We start from the raw sequence: 21,661 nt of genomic DNA on the forward strand, positions 1-21,661 counted from the left end.
GTGGAGATCATGAAATACTTCTCATTAGCCACTACAGGCTATTAGGCTATTGCTTATCTCTCTCTCTCTCTCTCTCTCTCTCTCTCTCTCTCTCTCTCTCTCTCTCTCTCTCTCTCTCTCTCTCTCTCTCTCTCTCTCTCTCTCTCTCTCTCTCTCTCTCTCTTCTCTCTCTGTCTCTCTCTCTCTGTCTCTCTCTCTCTGTCTCGCTCTCCTTCCTTCCCTCCCTCCCTATGTATTTGTAGGTTTGTCCGTCGATAATATTAAAAAATTGACCGCAGCAGGACAGCAGGACAGACTAGATCACGACTGAGTTGACATTTCGACCATACTGGTCTGTCTGTCTGTTTCTGTCACTCTGCCGTCAAGGGCAGTATTGTGCCGGACTTTCGCAGCCTACAAGGGACATTTCTGAAAGAGATACAGAGATACAGAGATAGAGATAGAGAGAGAGGGAGAGAGAGAGAGAGAGAGAGAGAGAGAGAGAGAGAGAGAGAGAGAGAGAGAGAGAGAGAGAGAGAGAGAGAGAGAGAATATAGCCGTTTCGGTGCTTATGCAGGAGCCCGGGGGCACCACGACATGGAGAACCGATGAAAGAGTTGAAACTCACCTTGGAATTGTCGGGTGATATCTTGTATTTCAGACTGTGCTGCAGCTAAGCTTTCTTTAGCCTGCTTGAGCTCATCAGCAAGAACGTTCTTTTCGTCTGCTACAACGTGCAATTTGGCAAGCGTCGTGCTTGTTAACTGCATGTACTGATCACGAATGCTGAAGATTTGCCGATTCTGGAATGGAAAGGTAGCAAACACGGGTCCACACACACACGCGCGGGCGCGTGTGCAGACGGTCCATGCATGCACATACACCCACGCATGCACACACACACACATGCACACACACACACATGCACACACATGCACATACATGCACACACACATGCACACACATGCACACACACACACACACCACCACCACACCACACACATATACCGCAAGAACAGCAGAAATCAGCAACAAGAGCAAGTGCACGCAGAAGCTGGCCAAAAGCCTAAAGCACGCTACACAATAGCGATGCAAGTAGTATTCGAATAGTTGAATAAAAGAGAGAAAAAATGCCCCCAGAAAGAATATTCGAACGCAAGTTGTAGCATTCATAGTGTATATATGCCCTGCTCCAAACTTGATCTCTTTAGGACTGTCAAAGAGCACAGTAAAGGAATGCAAACTCTCAAGCATATTTTCTTCAAATTTGCTCATTCGCCAGTGGTTGTAACTTGTAAATGATGAGAAGTTCTGCATGCAACATGAACTAGTGTAAGTTAATCATGCGAGAGTACCGCGTTGTTCGGCTCCCCATCATACTGTGGACACTGACACAGAACAATAATATCACTAGTACTTACTGTGCATTCCCTCAGCTGCGTTATATCCTACACACACACACATACACACACACACACACACACACACACACTCACACACACACACACACACACACACAAACATATATACACACACACGCGCGCACAAAAGCGCATGCAGAGCAACACAAACAGAACAAAAAAAGGAAATAAACTAACGTCAGGAAGAACGCCAAATATGCTCAAACAAAACCGGATCAAAAACTCCAAAAGTACAATTTCCAAGAAAATATGACACGATTTCGGAGGGATACTGGCCGAAAACCAAAAGAAATGAAGAACACCACACAGGGTCACACAAAAGCTGCCACATTGCGTTTCATACAGTGCAAAACAGACCTAAAAGCAAGAAAGAGAGAGAGAGAGAGAGAGAGAGAGAGAGAGAGAGAGAGAGAGAGAGAGAGAGAGAGAGAGAGAGAGAGAGAGAGAGAGAGAGAGAGGAGAGAGAGAGAGAGAGAGAGAGAGAGAGAGAGAGAGAGAGAGAGAGAGAGAGAGAGACACCCACACACACACGCACACCATGTACCATGTACCATGTATACGCCCGTCGCAAGAGAAGCACGCAAATCTGCAAATGCACTGGATGTGCACCCATAGATTTTCTCACACACACACACACACACACACACACACACACACACACACACACACACACACACACAAAGAGACAGAGAGAGACAGACAGTTGATGACACATCGCAAGCAGTACCCACCTGCTCCAACTGGGCATTAGTACTCATTGCATCTGAGAGCTGTGCCTCCAGTTGAGTACATCGTCTATCATACCTAGTGAGGTGGTCGTATCGTGCTTGATGTTGCGCTGTAACTGCAGATAGCTGCAGAGAGAGAGAGAGAGAGAGAGAGAGAGAGAGAGAGAGAGAGAGAGAGAGAGAGAGAGAGAGAGAGAGAGAGAGAGAGAGAGAGAGAGAGAGAGAGAGAGAGAGAGAGAGAGAGAGAGAGAGAGAGAGAGAGAGAGAGAGGAGAGAGAGAGAGAGAGAGAGAGAGAGAGAGAGAGAGAGAGAGAGAGAGAGAGAGAGAGAGAGAGAGAGAGAGAGAGAGAGAGAGAGGAGAGAGAGAGAGAGAGAGAGAGAGAGAGAGAGAGAGCCATAAACCCCGTTAGTAAAATCTGAAATCCACTGGCGAAACGTGGTGCTATCCAATTGTTTACAGGTCCGGTTACACATAATTCGTTAGTATATAAAATTCATCATCATAACGACCCTTTGCCCAGGTCCACCTGAGTGCCAAACCCTCAGTACACAAGATGTATTACAACAGGTTGGAGTCAAAACGCTGGTGATAATTTGTAGGAGCTGAAGTTTTTATAATCTTTATTATTTAAAGGATCTCCCAGAAGTGCGCCCTAGTTCCTGTTGTACTGCCTACGAGAATGAAAAATGATCAAAACATGCGGGAATATACATGTTTCAGATAGAATGTGTTCAGCCAACTTCGCGAATACGACTGCGGATATAACGACAATTCGCGAATAACGACCGAATTTCCATGCCCTGAGCAAAGTCCCATCTAACTGCATACATTTAACTTCGGATATAACGACTATCTGAATAACGACAATTCACGAATAGCAACATGCTTTTAGTGCCCCGAGGTCATATTCACCGCTTGAATAACGACTTTCTGGGCTTTTGACAGCTATTTCAAGTACCCGTCAGTCAAGTACATGTACATGTATATGTACCTGTCATGCAGAAGTACCAGAACCCACGGTGATGGATAAAGGCACATATGCAAGAACATGCAGCCAGGGGGGGGGGGGGGGGGGGGGGGGGGGCTTTTTCTTTTTTGCTTCAAAATTGTTGGATTTACCAGCACACCTTCATGTAGTTATACATGACTGTAGACTGTACAGTAATCACCATACATGTACATGACATGTCCCTGGCCCTGTAAATGGGCTAAGATGGCTCAAAAGGGCATATTTTACAATTTATTTCCTTGCATATTGACTTTATGGATCCTTTCAACTGCAATATGAAAACAAAGTACACCTTGACATAGAGCAAAAAAGAGCTTGATTTTGATATGCATGTCATACTATACAAAATATGGGTTTACATACATTCAAATGGGACTTCGGTTATAAGGACACTTCGCGAATAAGGACACTTTTCTGATGCCCCGCCGAATGTCGTTATTCGCAAAGTTGACTGTAACTAACCTCTGTTAGGCTCGCATTGACACGGCCCAGCGGTGTATCGTTGCCCATTGGCGCCTCCAAAATCTTATTCGTTGCAGCTTTGACAAGTCGTGTCAACTCCTACAGGCAAGGCAGAAAGCACGCAACAATCAAGAGAAAACAAATAAGTGGTGTTTCAGTCCCTGGACTTCCCTTTTATTTCATAGTGAACAACTTAATGTATTTTTAGTCACTCAAATGCCCATACCACACACGCAATAGAGCATACTTTACTGGGATGACACCAAACCTAATACCGTAAAGTCTTGTATAGAAGCCTGCAAAATTTCACCAAGAAAGTCATAGAAGCCGCGGCTTTTATACAAAACTTTACGGTAGTCAAAACATTTCTGCCAGTTTACACTATCTCTTTTGCCAGTTCATTGTTCATTAGCAGACGTAATACTGCATAAGCAGGCAATTTAGTCGGTGAACGCTAATACGCAATTCACACGACAGGCGAATCCACGTGCACCGGACTGTTGCTATCGTATTTCACCTACGAACGAGAAAAGTGCCCGAAAGTGGATGAAAAGAACAAGCGACCTGGGGACCCACTTTCAAGATAATCATGGTGTGTATGAGTGCATGTACACCAAAAGGTGCGAAACAAGATTTGATTTTCACGCAGCTCCTCTTTACTCGTTTAGTTGTGCAGAAAATTTGAAAAAATCGAAATAACCATGGCAACTGGTGGGTGAATCATTCAAAAATGCAAACGTGCCTGTCGTCGAGTGCAGCCGTGTGAATCCACACAATCACTTTCCTCGCGACTCACTTGCTGTGAAACGTGCAAGTGCCTGTAGTGTGTATCGACTATAACGGGCTAACAATTGTCCTTTAGAAATAAACACACGATTTTACCATGCACAACACAGACACACAGACACACGTGCACGCACGCACACACACACACACACGCATACACACGCACGCGCCATGTTTGACATAACATAAGGCCGGCAAGCGCACTCACCCCTTCCTGAAGGTCGCTCAAAAGCGAATGCGTCTGTGTGCCAACTGATGCTATTGTCACCTGGACACCGGGACTGGGTGCTACACGTAGATCAGCATTATCCACTTGCTCCAAATCACTTGCAGCCACTAACGGACAGTCGAGATGAGATGGCGGCACGCTCAGACAATTGACGAGATCCTCCGCCATTTGATCCGATTCGCTGCTCGAGCTCAGTGACGAAATAGAGCCGTTGTCATTGTTTCGTTCCAGCGAGTTAGCATCAGTGTGTCGCCGTGGATCGTCGCCTCTTACCGATGGTAGCGTGCGGTCGGACATAGCAGTGGAGGCGAGTGACCAGTCAGGCGGGCTTGATATCGCCTTGGTGAGCGCTTGGCTCGCCAGCAATAGGGCGCTCCTGGGTGCTTGCGACGGTGTGCTACACTGCGCTGGTTCTAGCGCGGAGTCGGCGCTAGACACTGTGGCGGTGTCCTTTGCAGAATCACCGCGACCTACCAACACCAGCGCATGCAATGGTGGCGGGGTGGTGGCTGTCGATGCCGAAGCAGCGTCTTCGCCGGCTTCCATGTCCTCTGCGACCGACTCGTCCGTGCAATCTGGTGATCGTAGAGTGATAGCAGCATCTTCAACCGGCGCAGGGTCCTCAACCGGAGCAGGGTCCTCAACCGAAGCAGGGTCCTCAACCGGAGCAGCATCTTCAACAGGGTCAGGGTCCTCAACCGGATCAGGGTCCTCAACCGGAGCAGCATCTTCAACAGGATCAGGGTCCTCAACCGGAGCAGCATCTTCAACTGGAGCAGGGTCTTCAACCAGAGCAGGGTCTTCAACTGGAGCAGCATCTTCAACCGGAGCAGGGTCTTCGACCGGAGCAGGGTCTTCAACCGGAGCAGGTGACGCGTGAACAGTGGCGTCGACCTGGCTGCTCGGTTGCGGCGACGGTGGAGAAGAATCCTCGGCGCCCGATGGGCTTGCGTCAGCAGCAGCACAGGAATTGTTTACTGGGGACGACGCGGCACGAGTATCAGCTCCTGCAGCACTCTTGACATAGGAGTCAGTCTCTCGCACTCGCCCAGCAGCGGATCCGGTCAGGTTGACACCGACAGCACCTGACTGCGAAGCCGAGGGGGACTGGTCGTCATGTACAGGACAAATGGCATTGCTGAGCTCGTCACTAGAATCATGTATACCATCTTGCTCTTGCACGATAACCAAGCCACCACTGCTGCTCGAAAGAGAAAGGTCGGAATCAGAAGAGTCCAATGGTGGCTGATCCACTGGGGCCGGTGAGCTTGTCTGCAGCGGAACTATATCCCCGCTAGGTGACGGAGACTCCTCCATTATTTCCATGGAAACCGAGTCGTCCATTGACATGGGTTCTTCGGACAGCATGGCAACTGAGGAAGGACGCTCCACTGCTTCCGGCGGCATGCGCGACTCAGCTGACTGCGGGACGGTTTCCATGGAAACGGAGTCATCAATCGTCCCCGACTGGGAGCTGATCTCCATGGATACGGAGTCATCAATCGTCCCGGACGGGGAGACGGTTTCCATGGTCACTGAGTCATCAATCACCCGGGACTCATCGCTGGATACAAAGTGCTCGTCGATCTTGAGAGCGTCGTCTTCTGACTCCGAAGTGCTGCTAGCAATACGGGGTACAGCTCTCACACGAGCAGGTGCTGACAACTGTTGCACTGTTACTGGCGCCGCTGCGGCGGGTTTCTTGATGGAAGGCTGCGCGTCGCCAAAGCGAGAAGGCCTCTTCGCACGCACAGCAGTTACGGCGGTCGGGCCACTCGTCGCCCCGGTTACAGATTCGTTGGCAGTGCGACCATCAGACGCAAGGGCAGTGGGCCCTTGGCTGGCAGGTTCCTCGCCTGAAGACCCGAGCACTGTTGCATTGTCACCATTAGTTGTAGCCATCACCACCGGAGTTGGATTCTGATCACTGGCGGTGCCAGTCGCTGGTGAGCTCGGCCGGCTTACATGCAGAAGACTTGATGTCCGTGGCGGCGATGTCTTGCTTTTCACGATTTTGCTTTGTGAGTCCGTGAAACGAGACGGTCGTTTCGAAACGACTGCACTCGTACCGGACACATCTGCTGCCTGGTTTGAAGCTTTGGCAACGGCAGTGCTTTTGGACGTTGGGGTCTTAGATATAGACGCACGTTCTTTGAAAGTGTGAACACTTTCTGCTGCCTTGCCGGTACAGTCATCAGAAGAGGCTGTACCGGAAGGCGAACTTGGTCTGCTTCTCTTCGGCGCATTCCCGGTCTGCAGATCTGATTGAGTTCTCTTGGCGACGGCTGCTTTGGCAGCTGGGGTGGTGCTTCCACCTCCATTGCCGGAGGAGAGTAGGGATCGGTGGCGTGACGGGGATATTGGCCGGTCTTTCGGAGCTGACGCCGACTTCTCACTCACTGCTGCCGGTTTCGTCTTTGCCGTGACTGCCACGAGTGGAGAAGCCCGGACGCTTGAGTCTCTCGAGGCAGCAGCCACCTGCTGCTTTCCTCCGTGCGGCTTCTCTAGCGACTTAGGCTGTGCATCAGGCAACGAGGTTGCCGAGGCTCTGCGGTTGACAGCAGTTTTGTCCGCGGCTGCTCCGCTTGTATCCGATAGCTGTCCTCCCTTTCCAGCCGAGGGCGAAGACGTGCCAGACTTGTCAGGAGCAGAGTTCTGTGTGGCCTGCGACTTTGATTTCGCACCGGAACTATTCGTGGATGACGAGTGCTCAAGTCGGACAGGAGAACTATTCTTAGATGACACTGGAGACAGTTTCTTTCCGACGGGAGATCGATCTCGACTACGTCTACCCATCTCTGGAGAAGACTTTGAACGTGAGTTAGAAGGCGAGATTTGAGCCGCAGAGGATGACAAGCGAGGAGAGGATGGTGACGAAGAGCTGGATGCGGTGCCTTTGCGCCGGTCAAAGCGTTCCCGCCCGCGCTTCCAATCGTGCTCCCTTTCTTTTGCTCTGTCAAAGCCGCTGTTAGCTGGCCTCGCGTCTCGCCGGTACCTGGAGTCGCGATCACGTTCGCTGTCGTCGCCGTTCCGATACGAGCGCTCTCGCGCCGACTGACTGCCGTATTTGGAATCCGTATGGTCGTCGTGCCGACGCGAGTCGTGGCGTTGATGATGGTGATCGGCCTCGCGTTCCCGGTGCCGGGAAGAACCGTAATACGCATCCGATCTGCGATCTTCGGCCCTGCGATCATGCGACCTGTGGTCATCGTCTGGTCTATGATCATTGGGTCTGCGGTCATCAGCTATGTGCTCCAGAGATCTAGAATGGGGATCGGGTGCAGTGTCATCAGGTCTGCGCTCCGCTGGTCTACCACTTGGCAGTGACGAGCGACCATCCAGACTTGGTGCAGCTGCAGGTGGTATAGGTGAAGACGACCACTCGTCGCGATACGAATCTTTGCTACTGGCATCGCTTCTTACGCTGCTGCCGCTGCTATTGATCGTTCTGTCCCCGTTCGTAGCACGTAGTCCTCCCTGGCCTGCTCTCCCGTGTGCATGGTCGGTGACAACCAGTTTTAGCGGCGCGTCATCACTGCTGGCCTGCAGGTTGTTATTGCGACGAAAGTCGGCCGTGCTCAGGCTGGCGGTGCTCGCTCCCTTGGACTCGGCGACGACTCTATTACCTGCCTCAACGGTTCCACGCACCCTTCCAGCAGTGGTAGCGTCCCTGGATAGAGGCGAAGCATTGCGCAGTTTCACGCCTTGCTGGCTTGCAGACTGGCTTGGCTTGGACAGGCTGCCGTGGTTATAATCTCTCACGAGAATATTGCTGAGACCGCCGCTGTTGCTATTGCCGCTTTTGTCATTACTGCCACTGCTGCTGCCATCGCGTGCAAGGGCTGAAGCATCACTGCAGAGACCTGCTTTGGTGACTGGCGCAGTGGATCTGTGGGTTGCTTCACCGGCCGACTCCTGTTTGCTGCTGGTGGTGTGACTGTTGCTGTTGTTGCTGCTGCTCACAGCGGTCTGTACGGGACAGCGCAGTCCTGTGGAACTCTTGCCGGTCGGCTTACCGCTGGGCGAATACGGTGGTAGTCGATTGCGCGAGCTCGTCGCCGACACGGGTGTGTTGCTACGAGACAAGGGTGCGCCACCGCCGCTGTGGGGTGAAGACGACACCGTGCCTGCTGCTGCTGCCGCCGCGCGAACATGATTCGCCTGCGCCTGCGTGGCATTCACCGGCGCTTTCGCTTTGCCTGCAAGGGGAGGTGCCGCCGCGCGAACAGGATTCGCCTGCGCCTGCGAGGCATTCACCGGCGTTTTCGCTTTGCCTGCAAGGGGAGGTGCCGCCGCGCGAACAGGATTCGCCTGCGCCTGCATGGCATTCACCGGCGCTTTCGCTTTGCCTGCAAGGGGAGGCCCTGCCTGCTCCGGTGCTGGCCTGGAGACAACCATGCCGTTCAGTGCAGGAGAGGTCGTGCCGGACCGAGAACCAGTGCCGGACGTTGACCATTCACAACCGTTGTCCGCAGTGCTTGCCTGATCAAACCCGGGCAAAGGCTTGAGGGCGGCATTCAAAGTGGACCGAGCTGCTGCTGCTGCCACTGCTGCTGTTGAGTTGGTGCTCTTACTCGTCGTCGACCAGGCAGAGGAAGAATCCACGCCACTGTTGTTGTCCTTCTCCTGAGCAGCTTTCGGCCGTGCTGAAGCGGCTAGCACGGGCCGAAGCACGGGCTGGTGTGGTGCTTGCGCTGTACCCCTGTTATTCCGCGTCAGGCAAGAGGCAACCGGCTTGCGATTGCCGCCGAGCGCTGGCGTCAGCGCCGGTCTAGAGCTGCGTTCCACCGGTGATGCTGGGTGTGGGCTAGCAGTGTTGGACCGAGACAGAGAAGTAATCGGGTTAGCATTGCTGGACTTAGAGAGAGCAGTACTTGGGCTAGCAGTGCGGGACTTTGAGAGAGAAGTAATCGGGCCAGTGGTGGACTTAGAGAGAGTAGTACTTGGGCCAGTGGTGGACTTAGAGAGAGCCGTACTTAGGCCAGTGGTGGACTTAGAGAGAGCCGTACTTGGGCCAGTGGTGGACTTAGAGAGAGTAGTACTCGGGCTAGCAGTGTTGGACTTCGTACTTAGAGCAGTACTTGGGCCAGTGGTGGACTTAGAGAGAGCGGTACTCGGGCTAGCAGTGTTGGACTTCGTACTTAGAGCAGTACTTGGGCCAGTGGTGGACTTAGAGAGAGCGGTACTCGGGCTAGCAGTGTTGGACTTCGTACTTAGGGCAGTGTTGGACGATCTAGAAAGAGCAGTACTACCGGTGTGCCGCGGACACGCTGTCCCGGTGGACCTGGAACTCTCATTACCTCCAACAGCTGCTGCTGCTGCAGTGGTACTGCCATCGCCAACGCTTGAGCAAGACGTACTGAATCCACCGGCGGAGTGGCTGTTGGCTGTTGTCGTGCTGCTACCAGGCCGCTGGGCGGATGGAGGAGGGTAGGAATTGACGGCTGTCCCTGCAGGCGTATGCAATGGTATGCCAGTGGTTTTCACGCCGAGGCGTAGGCGCTCTCGTAGCTTGAAGACCTTTGCTTGATCAACGTCGACAAGCTGCCTAGCTGCTTCACCAGCCGACGCCGCTGTTGCGTGATCGGCGGCAGATGAGCCGGCGCAATTCCTGGCTGCGCTGCGGACACCAGCTGATCGCTCTGCTCCGGTCTTCCCCGATGCGACAGGAGTGGGGTTAGCGCTGGCATCTCCAGGCGCCGTCGTGAAGCGATCGAACAGTGATCGTTGCTCCATCGACTCTTTGCTCGCTTGCCCCGATTCGGTCAAGCGAGTAGACTGACGGGATGACTCAGGGAGTACAGTTGCAACGCTCACGACATAATCAGAGCAGGGATCGACCAGCGGCAGCGGACAAGCATAAGAACTAGCTCCCGCTGGCTTAGCGCCTTCTGCTGGTGCCTGCTGGGACACACTGTCTACTGAACGCTGACGACGGAAGGGTGCCGAGGCACGAGCCTTGGCATGTGTGTGGGCGGACAAGACAGCTTCCGCACCACGCCCGACGTCGCCGTGCACTGGTGACGCGAGTCGGATTAGCAGAGTGCGGCCGCGTACGGTATCCCGTCTGATGTAGCGAACGGGTGATGTACAGCGGAGACTGTCAGGATTGCTAATGATCGGCTGCTGTCGACGGCGATCCGGACGATGGTGGTGAAGATGACGACGACGACAACGACGAAGAGGAGACTGATGAGATTGTCGGCGTCGACGATCACGGAACGTGAGCAGAGATGCGCGCCCACCGGTTTGTGGATTGGTGCCAGGATTGCTGCTGCTGCTGTTGCTGCTGGTGGTGGTACACGTGCAAGTGCTGACCCACCTAGGGCATGCCGGGCTACCGGGACCACTGTGCGCACAGGGAGAACGTAACAGCAGGCGGCGAAACACGTCACTGACACCACCTGCAAACAACAACAACAACAACAACAACAACAACAACAACAACAACAACAACAACAACAACAACAACAACAACAGAAAAAGAATTCAAAAAACAACAACAACAACAACAACAAGTCAAGGAGATGAACAATTTAACGAATTAACAGGTTTGAACTCGGACGTTGAGTCAAATTAATCACGGATAAAAAGAGAGTTGTCGCACACGCTGACTGTACGGCGATCTGGTTACGTTGGCGGACAGTTAGTCATAACTCGTAACATTTAGCCCTTTCTTTTTATCCAGAATTAACAGGTGTGCAAACTCTCGCTACAGTCATCTATTGTCGGGAGAGAGAGAGAGAGAGAGAGAGAGAGAGAGAGAGAGAGAGAGAGAGAGAGAGAGAGAGAGAGAGAGAGAGAGAGAGAGAGAGAGAGAGAGAGAGATGGATGAATGGATAGATAGATCTGTCCGCAGTGACAAAAGTGATAACAAGGTCAGGTGATAACGACACGCGCTCATGGCTGGGACAGGAACATGTAGCACGAGTGAAAAGGAAAGTGCAACAAAAAGCAGTCAGTCTAACACCAGAAAAGTTAGTTATTGCATGTGCCACAAAAACAAAGACACTGTGATAAATGTTCCTGTCCCAGCCATGAGCGCGTGTCGTTATCACCTGACCTTGTTATCACTTTTGTCACTTAGGGTATGCTTTGTTTCTATGCAGAATGAGCGCAATTGTACCAATTTAGCCCTATAAAGATGAGTCAATTCTTATTATTCTTTCATTCAACATCATATGCCTCCGCTGATGAGCTCAGGAGGAGCGAAACAGCTGTCTGGAGAGTCATTGTCAATATCAATCTATATACCGGAATTGTCCTCGCTGTGGGGATGGTGATGTAAGTGCAGAGTTTGGTTCGGCCAAGAGCGCAATGTGGTGGTGTGGTGACTATATTGACTGCTTATATTTGACTGCTTAGGGGTTGTGCAGTTGAACGGTGCCTAGTGCAGCATGGTCACTGTATGAGTAGGTGATGGCGCAACGGTTGTGCAATCATAAAACCGGGATTTATGAGGTTATCGTTCTGGAATATGAAATACGGACTGTTTGTCGTGATAAATCTAATATTGACTTCGTACCTGGTCAGTATAGGAAATAAAAAACTCGTAAAAGACCTCGGCTTCGCCTCGGTCTTTTACTCGGCTTTTATTTCCTACTAGCAGCACCCCCGCCAGCGTTGCCTGGCCGAATGTGGCATGCGGGTGAAGCAAGTACATGAACAGCACACGTGCTCAGCACGTGGTGGTGGCCAGACCGCTGAAGTCCTCGTTGGAAGGAGAAGGAGGGACGTCTGTTACGCCTTCGGGAGGCTGGTCAGGGTTGTCCATCACCTGGTGGCGGATGAAGCGGCTCAAAAAATTCATAAACTTACGAACAAAAGTGCGATGCGCTCTTCACTGCAGATCAGATGCAGAGTGCAGTCAGTGCAGATCTTTTGTATCCTTTTGTTGCAGATGTTTCTATTTGCAGAGAACGGTTCACGTGGTCCGCAGCGCTTGTGCGGCTGCTAGTAGTGCTACCTATGCCATGGCCTAGGCTAGGTGGCTACATGATTCGCACGCTTCGCGTGCTCAGTGCTTCTGCGCGCGGCTGCTACTGCTACTCGTACTGATCGTGTCAGCTATGTATAAGTATAAGCGCTACCACCGTACCTACACTGTTCGCACGCTTCGCGTGCTCAGCACGTGGTGGTGGCTACACGATTCGAACGCTTCGCGTGCTCAGTGCTTCTGTGGCTGCTTCCGCTAGCTACACGATTCGCACGCTTCGCGTGCTCAGTGCTTCTGCGGCCGCTAGCTATACACCATGATACACTGTGCTACACTTGACACTTGACTTCAGGGCAGCGCTGCTCCGCAGCGCTTCAGCGTGACACAAAAACACACGTCACAGGTGCCTCTTCTTTATAAGGAGCGTGACACACACACACACACACACACACACACACACACACAGACACACGTCACAGGTGCCTCTCTTTTATAAGTAAAGATATTGACCTCGTACTCAGTCAATATTAGATACTTATTAGTTTAAACAATCGACGAGGAGACAATAGTCGTAAAATGGCAATAAATAAGATAAATTGTGCACTCATAACAACAGCAAAAATGAAGAAAGTCAAGTAATACACACGCACCATTACATTCATTCACACAGTATCACATTCATCTGCCACTACCTTTCTCACATACACTATATTCACACATTGCAAAGGTGCAAACTTCGCTTTTTGTACTTGTTAGCTGCTGTATTTCTACCTGAAACCATATTAGCTACATGTATATATTCAAGTGTGTGTTTTAGTTATTACATTTTTATGTGACGGCGTTCCACTGATGACAGTCACAAGAAAACGTTATGGAACTAGACTTTCTTCATTTTTGCTGTTGTTATGAGTGCACAATTTATCTTATTTATTGCCATTTTACTTATTAGTTTGATTGATTTTACACTAAATAATATAAAGGGTGAGGCTTCTTGCAGTTTCAGATGAAAGGCATTGGAGCTGACAAGTTCGAGCTTTTGCAGGGTTATGGGAACGAGCTTGTCAGCTCCAATGCCTTTCATCGATTTTTATAGAATCGGTGAATTCAAAATCTGGTCACTATTTCTTTTTATTGCTTGACATGATGACTGTAGGCGTCATTGATAACAAAATTGATTGCTTTCACACGCATTTGTGCAGGACGACCGACAAACTGCGTCAAAGTCTACAAGTACTTGTAGCTGACATCGTCCAGCCTCAAGGTCCCAAGCGAGGCCGGAGCGACAGTTACTCGGCCTCTAGTTGCCTGGACGTACATCTGCTTCTCGCACTGATGACGTGTGCACACATGAACGGAAATTCAGAATTTTGACTTACGATTTGCTCGCAGCTGAGCAGAGGACGTCCGGTGTGGCCGCTGAGGTAAACACCGGTGCAGGGAAACACTGTGGAGGATCTGTTGACAAAAACACGGATAGCTGCCAGCTGTCACTGAAAGGACAGCGGAAACAGGGCTCGCAGGTCATGCAACTCAAAAAAACATCAACTAAAAACACTGATGAAAGACCAGAAACTGCCGGCACACGTACACGCAGAGTATACACAATAATTTTATGCACAGTCTACAAAGACTTCAATCATGTAGGCAGCAACAAATCGGAGAGTGGTTTGATTTGTGGATTGGTCTACAAAACGTACAGCTTCAACTACAACGGCGTGCACGCGTGGTATCGGCCAGGCCTGCATGCGCATGCAGCCTAGCGCGCCTGTACTGTACTAGTGTAGCTGTGCTCATATCAGGCCAGGGTCATGACGTCAGCTGGATTACTAAAAAAATATTTTTTTATTAAAAGTACTAAAAATCGAGGGCCAAGCGCATGACGTCATTGATTTTTTATTTTATTGTTTTTGTAATGGGTTTGTAAAGATACGACTTTTCCCACACTCAAGGATTCACTGAAGCTTTTTTGCGATGCGACACGCGATGCGACAGACGCGAAACCGGGAAAACCCCAAATCGCACCCCACGCAACTGCCGCAACTGGGCCATCGCAGGCCATCGCAGAAGTTGAGCTTGGCTCAACTTTTGCGATGCGATGCGATGCGACAAGCGATTTGGCGTACGATTTTGACCTTTTCTACAGCAAAGTTGTACAAAGGTTCAAGAGTGGCTTATAAATTTGTACCAAACCGCGCGAATATCATGGTGACGTAACCAAATCAGCAAGACTTTGTCGTATCGCTGACTTCTTCTGTGAATGGTATTTCGCGAGTTCGCGTCGCACGCGTCCGTCGCAAATCGCGTCGCATCGCGTGTCGCATCGCAAAAAAGCTTCTGTGAATCCCGCTTTACTCTCGATCTCGCCTTGCCTTGCCTCGAATGAGCCCAGCTCAGCTGCGGTGTAACTTGTGGGCCCTGTTGCACGGAGCGCCACAAGGCACAACTGTCTAGACAATACGGTAGGGCGCGCTAGCTACATGTAGCTACAGTATCGATAGCTCTAGACCAGACGGGCCGGCTAGAGCTTCTTTGATGATGATCGATCCCTGAAATAAAACCAGGCCATGGATTTTCAGAAGCCACACTGCTGACAACAATGGAACTACTTGGAAGCGCCGCGCCGCAGCTTCTTGTCTCTTTCCCTGGTGACACTCGTATCAACCTCCCCTCGACGGCGCACGACTCGGCTGCGACCATGGTGGCTTCCAGGGATGTAATCGCGAGTAATCACAGTGCAGTATGTGGCCGAGGGTCAGACTCAAGACAGTCCGACTTGGGAGGCCCTGCCTCTCTCTAACAATACTAAACACTAACAATCATGAATGCCAATGGTTTGGAACTTACTTACTCCTGCATTGACTGGCGATGACTTTAAATACTGGAACTGAGTTTTAGCAATACCGGTAATAGAAGTGAAAAAGACTAACAAGAGAAGGAGCAAGACGACAGGAAAGCCGAAGACCAAGACGACCGAGGAGAAGACCCAGTTAACAATGGTGAATGCAGACAAACGACGCTGGTTTTATAGCTAACGAGTAACGTAGAGGTCTAAGAAGTCACGAGGAGTAAGAATCCAACTTGTAGGCAGTGTCATGAGTGGGTGAAAGAAGTTGCCTTTGAATGTGCACGAGAAGAAAAGTGACAGAATGATGATTGTGTGTGTGTGGAATCTACTCGGAAGACAGACGAATGCAGGCCAAGAGCGAGGTACATAGATAATAGGGTGGTGAGTTGCGAAAAGCGAGTATATGAGAGACTAGTCGACTGGTATGGTAGTGTACAATGTATGAGCTATATTGTACATGTAGTAGTGTAAATTGTATACAGTATAGGGTATACGTACTACCAAGAGTACATAACCCCCCGGGGGTTATGTACTCTTGGTACTACCTTACTGTCCTTAGTGCAGTTGGTGATGTGTGGGCGTGCTAGTGGGTGCGTGGTAAGACGTGTCAGACGAATGTATATAAAGAAACCTGTCAGACGTGTATATAAAGAGACGTGTCAGAGTGCTAACCTAAGGCTAAGGTACATGTATAATACTAATAGTCAGTTTTAAAACAGTGTACGCACGTGCAGGATAACCAGAGAGCTTGGAAGCTCAGGGCCCTACGCTATGCTTTTTTGCCTAGCTCATCATGCATACTTAGAAGTAACTAGTTGCGACTTCGGCGGTAATACTAGTCATGACCTCGTTGGAGCAATCAACTAACTTCATCATGCATGTTTAAATATCAGAACTGCCCTTCATATTCGGATTTTCTGGCCTTTTTGCAGTAATACATGTACATTGACCTGCTGAGCCAACGAGATGAAATTATATTCCATACAATACGATACAATACAATGATACAATAGTGTCCTTGTCTTGAAAGTGTGTACATGTGCTTACCTGTTGCTGACGGCCGAATGCGTGGTTGGTTGTGGAGCACACTACATAACTTTACTGTCCCCTATAATACGCATCCTGTCCTACGACAAAAGAGGCTGTGGATTTAGATTTTCTGATTTAGTTTTTCTGCACGTTATATCAGCAATGACTACTGATCTTCAGCAACTTGGGTCTCTTATAATACGCATCCTGTCTATGCTTCTGTAATGCTAACATAATGCTCGGGATAGCACTCGCTACCGATCTTCAGAAACTTGGCCTGGCTCTCGCTCACAATATTCGTGTCAATAAGACTGTTGTAATGTTCATCGTTCCCAAGCAGTCGCTGGTTTCTCCCACAATTTCATCGTACTGCTGTACGACATGCTATAATGACATCCTTATACCGTACAACACCGTATTGATGTATTCGAAGATACGGTACGGGACAGGTACGGGATAGCGCCAGGCATGCGATGGCACAAACAAACAAACAAACGCGGAATTAAAGCTGTGTGGACCCTGGCTATAGCGTTGATTGTCGCAATAAAACGTGTTGTGTTTGTTAAAAAAACCCTGTACTACACCAGTTTGACATAGGTACATGTAGGTCACATGGAAGCCTAGATGAACTAGGGAGTCGTAAAATACCGGTATTTTACGACTCTCTGAGATGAACGTTATTTGACCATATTCATATTGCTAGGTGACATGATAACACTTCTCATAGTACATTTCCTTTCTATGAGTCAGAGTGTCGGCAAGTCTCGGGATTGTGCAACCCCACAGCACTTGTTCAAGCTGCACTACATTTCCGGTCCAGCCCAGCAACCCCCCCCCCCCCCCCCCGGGACAAGTCCTGACATCCTACACCGATCCTTCCCGTTCGGCCTACTAACAACATGGAATGCTCTACCCTCTGCCATCCTGAACGCTTCCCCATCCAAGGCAGCGCTGCAACGCTTCAAAGTAGCAGTGTACAAGTACCTCCTCAAGCAATCTTGTGGGACTGCTGTCGACGTGTACACCACAGAGTAGCATACTACCTGATGGCCTAACTCTTTCTTCTTTCTTTCCCCCCCCCCGCTGGTGCGCGTTGTGTGCAAGGATACCGAGACCTCTGGTCGGAGGAGTCCACAACGCCCCACCTACACAGCTGCGCTAGGGAATACTAGTAGTCAGTCCCGACTGAATAGTTGTTTGTTCTGTCAACCCACAACTTCTGTGTTCTAGTCGTTTCTTCGTTCTTCCTACATGCAACTTTGTTATCTTTCTTGTTCTTATTTTTGTCTCGAGCCGGGTTTGTGTTCTTTGTACAATATACATGTACATGACCGTGGTCTTTTTTTAATTTACACCTCTTTTTTTCCTTTTTTTTACCCTCTGTCTCTGTCTCTTTGTAGCACTTGACTGTGTTTCGGTTGACGTCATTCCTTAGTGCTATTGACTGGCTTCTCACACAATACCAGTCAGGGAGATGTCCTATCTAGGACATCGCACTCTGAATGAGTCTGATTGGTTACCTGTCCCAGAGTTGTCATGGAAGCGTCGGTCGGATCGTAATGGCGATGGATTTCTTTCCGAATTGGTCAAGTTTGAGGGAAAAGGCGGAGAATATCAGACATCGGCGGGGATTGAGGTAGTGTATATTCGATTCTCCATCGAATACCCGACCGAATGGCCGTTTTCGTTTGGGGATTTCATGTGGGGTTTCTCGTAGCCACGCGGCGCTTCTTTGGAAACGATTGGTTCTAATTTTGAATATTTTGCCTTTGGAATGTTTCTTCACCATGTTCACCAGTCCTGGTGATGTCCTAGATAGGACATCACGGAACCCAGCATGCCCCAGCATACATACTATGCTGTTCCCATAGTAATCGTGACACGTGACTCGCGTCCGAGGAAGATGAACATGTCGCACTCAAAACAAACGCAACGAAGGCCTTTCGTCTCAAAAGTAATTATTATAGTTGTCGTTCTCCTGGCGGCTTGCCTCAAGCGGGTCGAGATTCGTATCTTGCCTCTTACCTTCACGAATTTTATTTTCCTCGTTGTGGAGTACGCCTGGACAAAGGAACTGGCAAGCGAATCGTTTTGGTCGCATTGAAAATTGCAAGTGCACAAGAGGATTGGCGAAGCAATTTGTGTTCGCACTTTCAGCAGAGCAGTAGCTGCTGCTGCGATAAAGTTTTTACTTTCGCCATTGGCTTCAGGCAGCAGAAGGATCTGGCTGAAAGCGATGGCGATACGTCCATGACCACCACGTCCTGGGTTGATATCCAAGAAAGACCGTCCAAGGTCCAGTTTTAGCCAAGAGCTGTCGTATCCAAGAAATCAAAAACGCCAACAGCAAGCTTTGGCCAAATAATATCCTCCAGGCAGTAATTTACGGGCCTAGCGCCTGCTGGCTCGTCTTCCTCCTCTGCATGGCCAGGTTTGGGGCGAAATGAACGCACGGGGCGTGAACCATTGCAATACCCCCTTAGGTCTTGTGACGTACAGTCCAGCCTTCCCAAACTGCTCCTATTAGAGAGGTTGCGCACAACGAAAATAATTCGTAGCGCCGTAACGAATATTTTTACCGAAAAAAGCTAACGAATATTCGTCAACCGTGAGGTTGCGCACAACGCGTGAACGTTTTCGTAGTGGGTCGACGCGGCGGCCGCGCGGGTACGAAGAGTCAAGACAAGGAGTTGTAAAATATCAATATTTTAGTACTCCAGGTGACGAAAAATATTTTCGTAGATCTGCTCTGTTTCGGTCACGTTTGGACGGATCTTCGGAGCAACTTTCGTTACTCGAACCCGGACGGTCGAAATCTAACGAATTTTCGTTGTGCGCAACCTCTCTATTGATTGCCATGTATATATACACTAGCAGCACCCGCGGCCAGCGTTGCCTGGCCGAATGTGGCATGCGGGCCGCGGGTGAAGCAAGTACATGAACAGCACACGTGCTCAGCACGTGGTGGTGGCCTGACCGCTGAAGTCCTGGTGCGGGAGGTTCTTCATCGTTGGAAGGAGAAGGAGGGACGTCTGTTACGCCTTCGGGAGGCTGGTCAGGGTTGTCCATCACCTGGTACATGGTGGCGGATGAAGCGGCTCAAAAAATTCATAAACTTACGAACAAAAGTGCGATGCGCTCTTCACTGCAGATCAGATGCAGAGTGCAGTCAGTGCAGATCTTTTGTATCCTTTTGTTGCAGATGTTTCTATTTGCAGAGAACGGACCGCAGCGCTTGTGCGGCTGCTAGTGCTACCTATGCCATAGCTATGGCCTAGGCTAGGTACAGGTGGCTACATGATTCGCACGCTTCGCGTGCTCAGTGCTTCTGCGCGCGGCTGCTACTGCTACTCGTATACGCGTACTGATCGTGTCTGCTACCTACACTGTTCGCACGCTTCGCGTGCATGCTCAGCACGTGGTGGTGGCCACACGATTCGCACGCTTCGCGTGCTCAGTGCTTCTGTGGCTGCTTCCGCTAGCTACACGATTCGCACGCTTCGCGTGCTCAGTGCTTCTGCGGCCGCTAGCTACACTGTTCGCACGCTTCGCGTGCTCAGGGCAGCGCTGCTCCGCAGGATGGCCTGAGCGTGACACACAGACACACGTCACAGGTGCCTCTTCTTTATAAGTAAAGATGTAGGGATCCGGCGGCTCTCGATCCAGCTTCTTCCACCTCTGTCTGTTTGTCTGTCTGTCTGTCTATCTGTCTGTCTATCTGTCTGTCTGTCTGTCTGTCTGTCTGTCTGTCTGTCTCTCTGTCTGTCTCTCCCTCCCTCTCATTATTATGTGCATGGTGAACCTAGGTTGGAATTTCTGGGGGGTGCAGGTGCCCCCTCCCCCACCCTCCACCCCTCTCCGTTCCCCATCCGTGCTATGCGGATGGACCTGCTGCATGGCATGCTTCCTTCCAAGGCTTCGTACAGCTTGATGCGTGCAGTGATGATTAACAATTGGGGGTATCTTTTGCTGTGAATGTGCGCTGATTTCAAATGCACAGTCAGTGCTATCAATCATGGTCTTGCAGTTGAGTTATTTGAAGTTGTGGTGGAGGGGTGGGGGTACTTTACCCCAGTCATGCATAATTAGAGCGAGTCTTTGAATGGCAAAATCCAGCCAATTAGTCCTCCTTCAAACACAACCACACACCTCATGATGATAATAATAATAATAATAATAATAATAATAACATGCAACACCTTAGACCTATTATTATTTTTCTGTTTCCGTTTTAATGACAGTCCATTGCATGCCTGAAAAAAAGTACTTAGTTTATTAGGCGGGTTACAGAACTATCGTTCGCCGGCTTACTTGTACATGTAGTTTGATAACGCTTCGCTCTTCATTGAGATATCTACCATTCTCTCTTTTTTTCCTCCTTATTTTCTCCACAACCCTCCTTCCCTATGTCATAATAACATACTCGCTGCCTTGTCATTGAGCATTTGTGCTCGTTTGGATTTGCGAATTCAAATACAGTATACAAACAAACAAACCAAGAATTACGTGTACCAGTACATGTATGTGGTGTTGGTAGCGGTAGCGGTAGCGGTGCTCCAACAGTCAAGCAGTAACAACTCGAAAGCCCCCGAATGAAACGCGAAATAATGTTCATTCATTTGAAGCATAAACTAAAGGAGACGATCACGGATGACGCCTTTGTTCTTAGCACCTACCCTACGCTTTCCTGGGGCCGTACACGACGGTTGGACGCCATCCGAGGTGTTCGTCTTCCTCTTCTCCTGGCTGGTGCCTGTGGTAACCTCTGGCGCTGCTGATGCTGCTGCTGCCCCCGTTGTCTCGCCTCGCTGCATAAGCTCCGTCGGGATTACGACGCAGACTTAGCCTGATCGATGCTCAACTCGCTGAGGAATCGATCGCCACCCGGTACACATCGGCTAATGCGTGAGCATCCGCCCAGTCATTCTCATCGGCGACCAAGGCTACAAAGTACAATGCAGTATTACATAATCATTATGTCGTGCAATGCTATAACTTTAAAAGCACAACCACTCGCCCCAATAGTCGCCAGTACTATGTGCCTGAGGTACATACATGTAATCCACGCTAGCGTGTATTGCCACCCTTGCGGCGCGTAGCTTTTTCTTTTTCAGTCTCGCCGGGGTGACAAATGAAAGAAAAAATCACCCATCGAGATTGGACCGAATCTTCTACAAGCATGCACTCTCCTCGGAGTCTGTAGAAAACGTCCTGAAGATCGCTGCACCGCGACAGC

The 21,661-nt window shown here is 50.1% G+C and overlaps 1 protein-coding gene across 4 annotated transcripts in view; it reads right to left on the minus strand.

Annotated features, from left to right (window-relative positions):
* LOC135824776 (uncharacterized) overlaps window positions 1-21,352 on the minus strand; it is a 30,112-nt gene extending 8,760 nt beyond the window's left edge. For 2 of the 4 annotated variants that reach the window (XM_065337481.1, XM_065337480.1), the window contains exons 1-7: window positions 21,102-21,352; window positions 13,928-14,006; window positions 4,595-11,019; window positions 3,601-3,699; window positions 2,132-2,254; window positions 1,401-1,427; window positions 608-782 (exon numbers count right to left, since the gene is read on the minus strand). In XM_065337481.1, coding sequence (XP_065193553.1) covers window positions 608-782; window positions 1,401-1,427; window positions 2,132-2,254; window positions 3,601-3,699; window positions 4,595-11,019; window positions 13,928-14,006; window positions 21,102-21,239 — 7,066 coding nt within the window. In that variant the 5' untranslated portion in view covers window positions 21,240-21,352. Of the gene's footprint in view, window positions 1-607; window positions 783-1,400; window positions 1,428-2,131; window positions 2,255-3,600; window positions 3,700-4,594; window positions 11,020-13,927; window positions 14,007-14,903; window positions 14,991-15,399; window positions 15,554-21,101 lie in introns of those variants that run through there. The other 2 variants (XM_065337482.1, XM_065337483.1) reach the window with 2 other exon arrangements.
* Between the last annotated feature and the right edge of the window lie 309 nt (window positions 21,353-21,661).

Source organism: Sycon ciliatum, chromosome 9 (genome assembly GCF_964019385.1).
Source record: "Sycon ciliatum chromosome 9, ocSycCili1.1, whole genome shotgun sequence".
Taxonomy (NCBI): domain Eukaryota; kingdom Metazoa; phylum Porifera; class Calcarea; order Leucosolenida; family Sycettidae; genus Sycon; species Sycon ciliatum.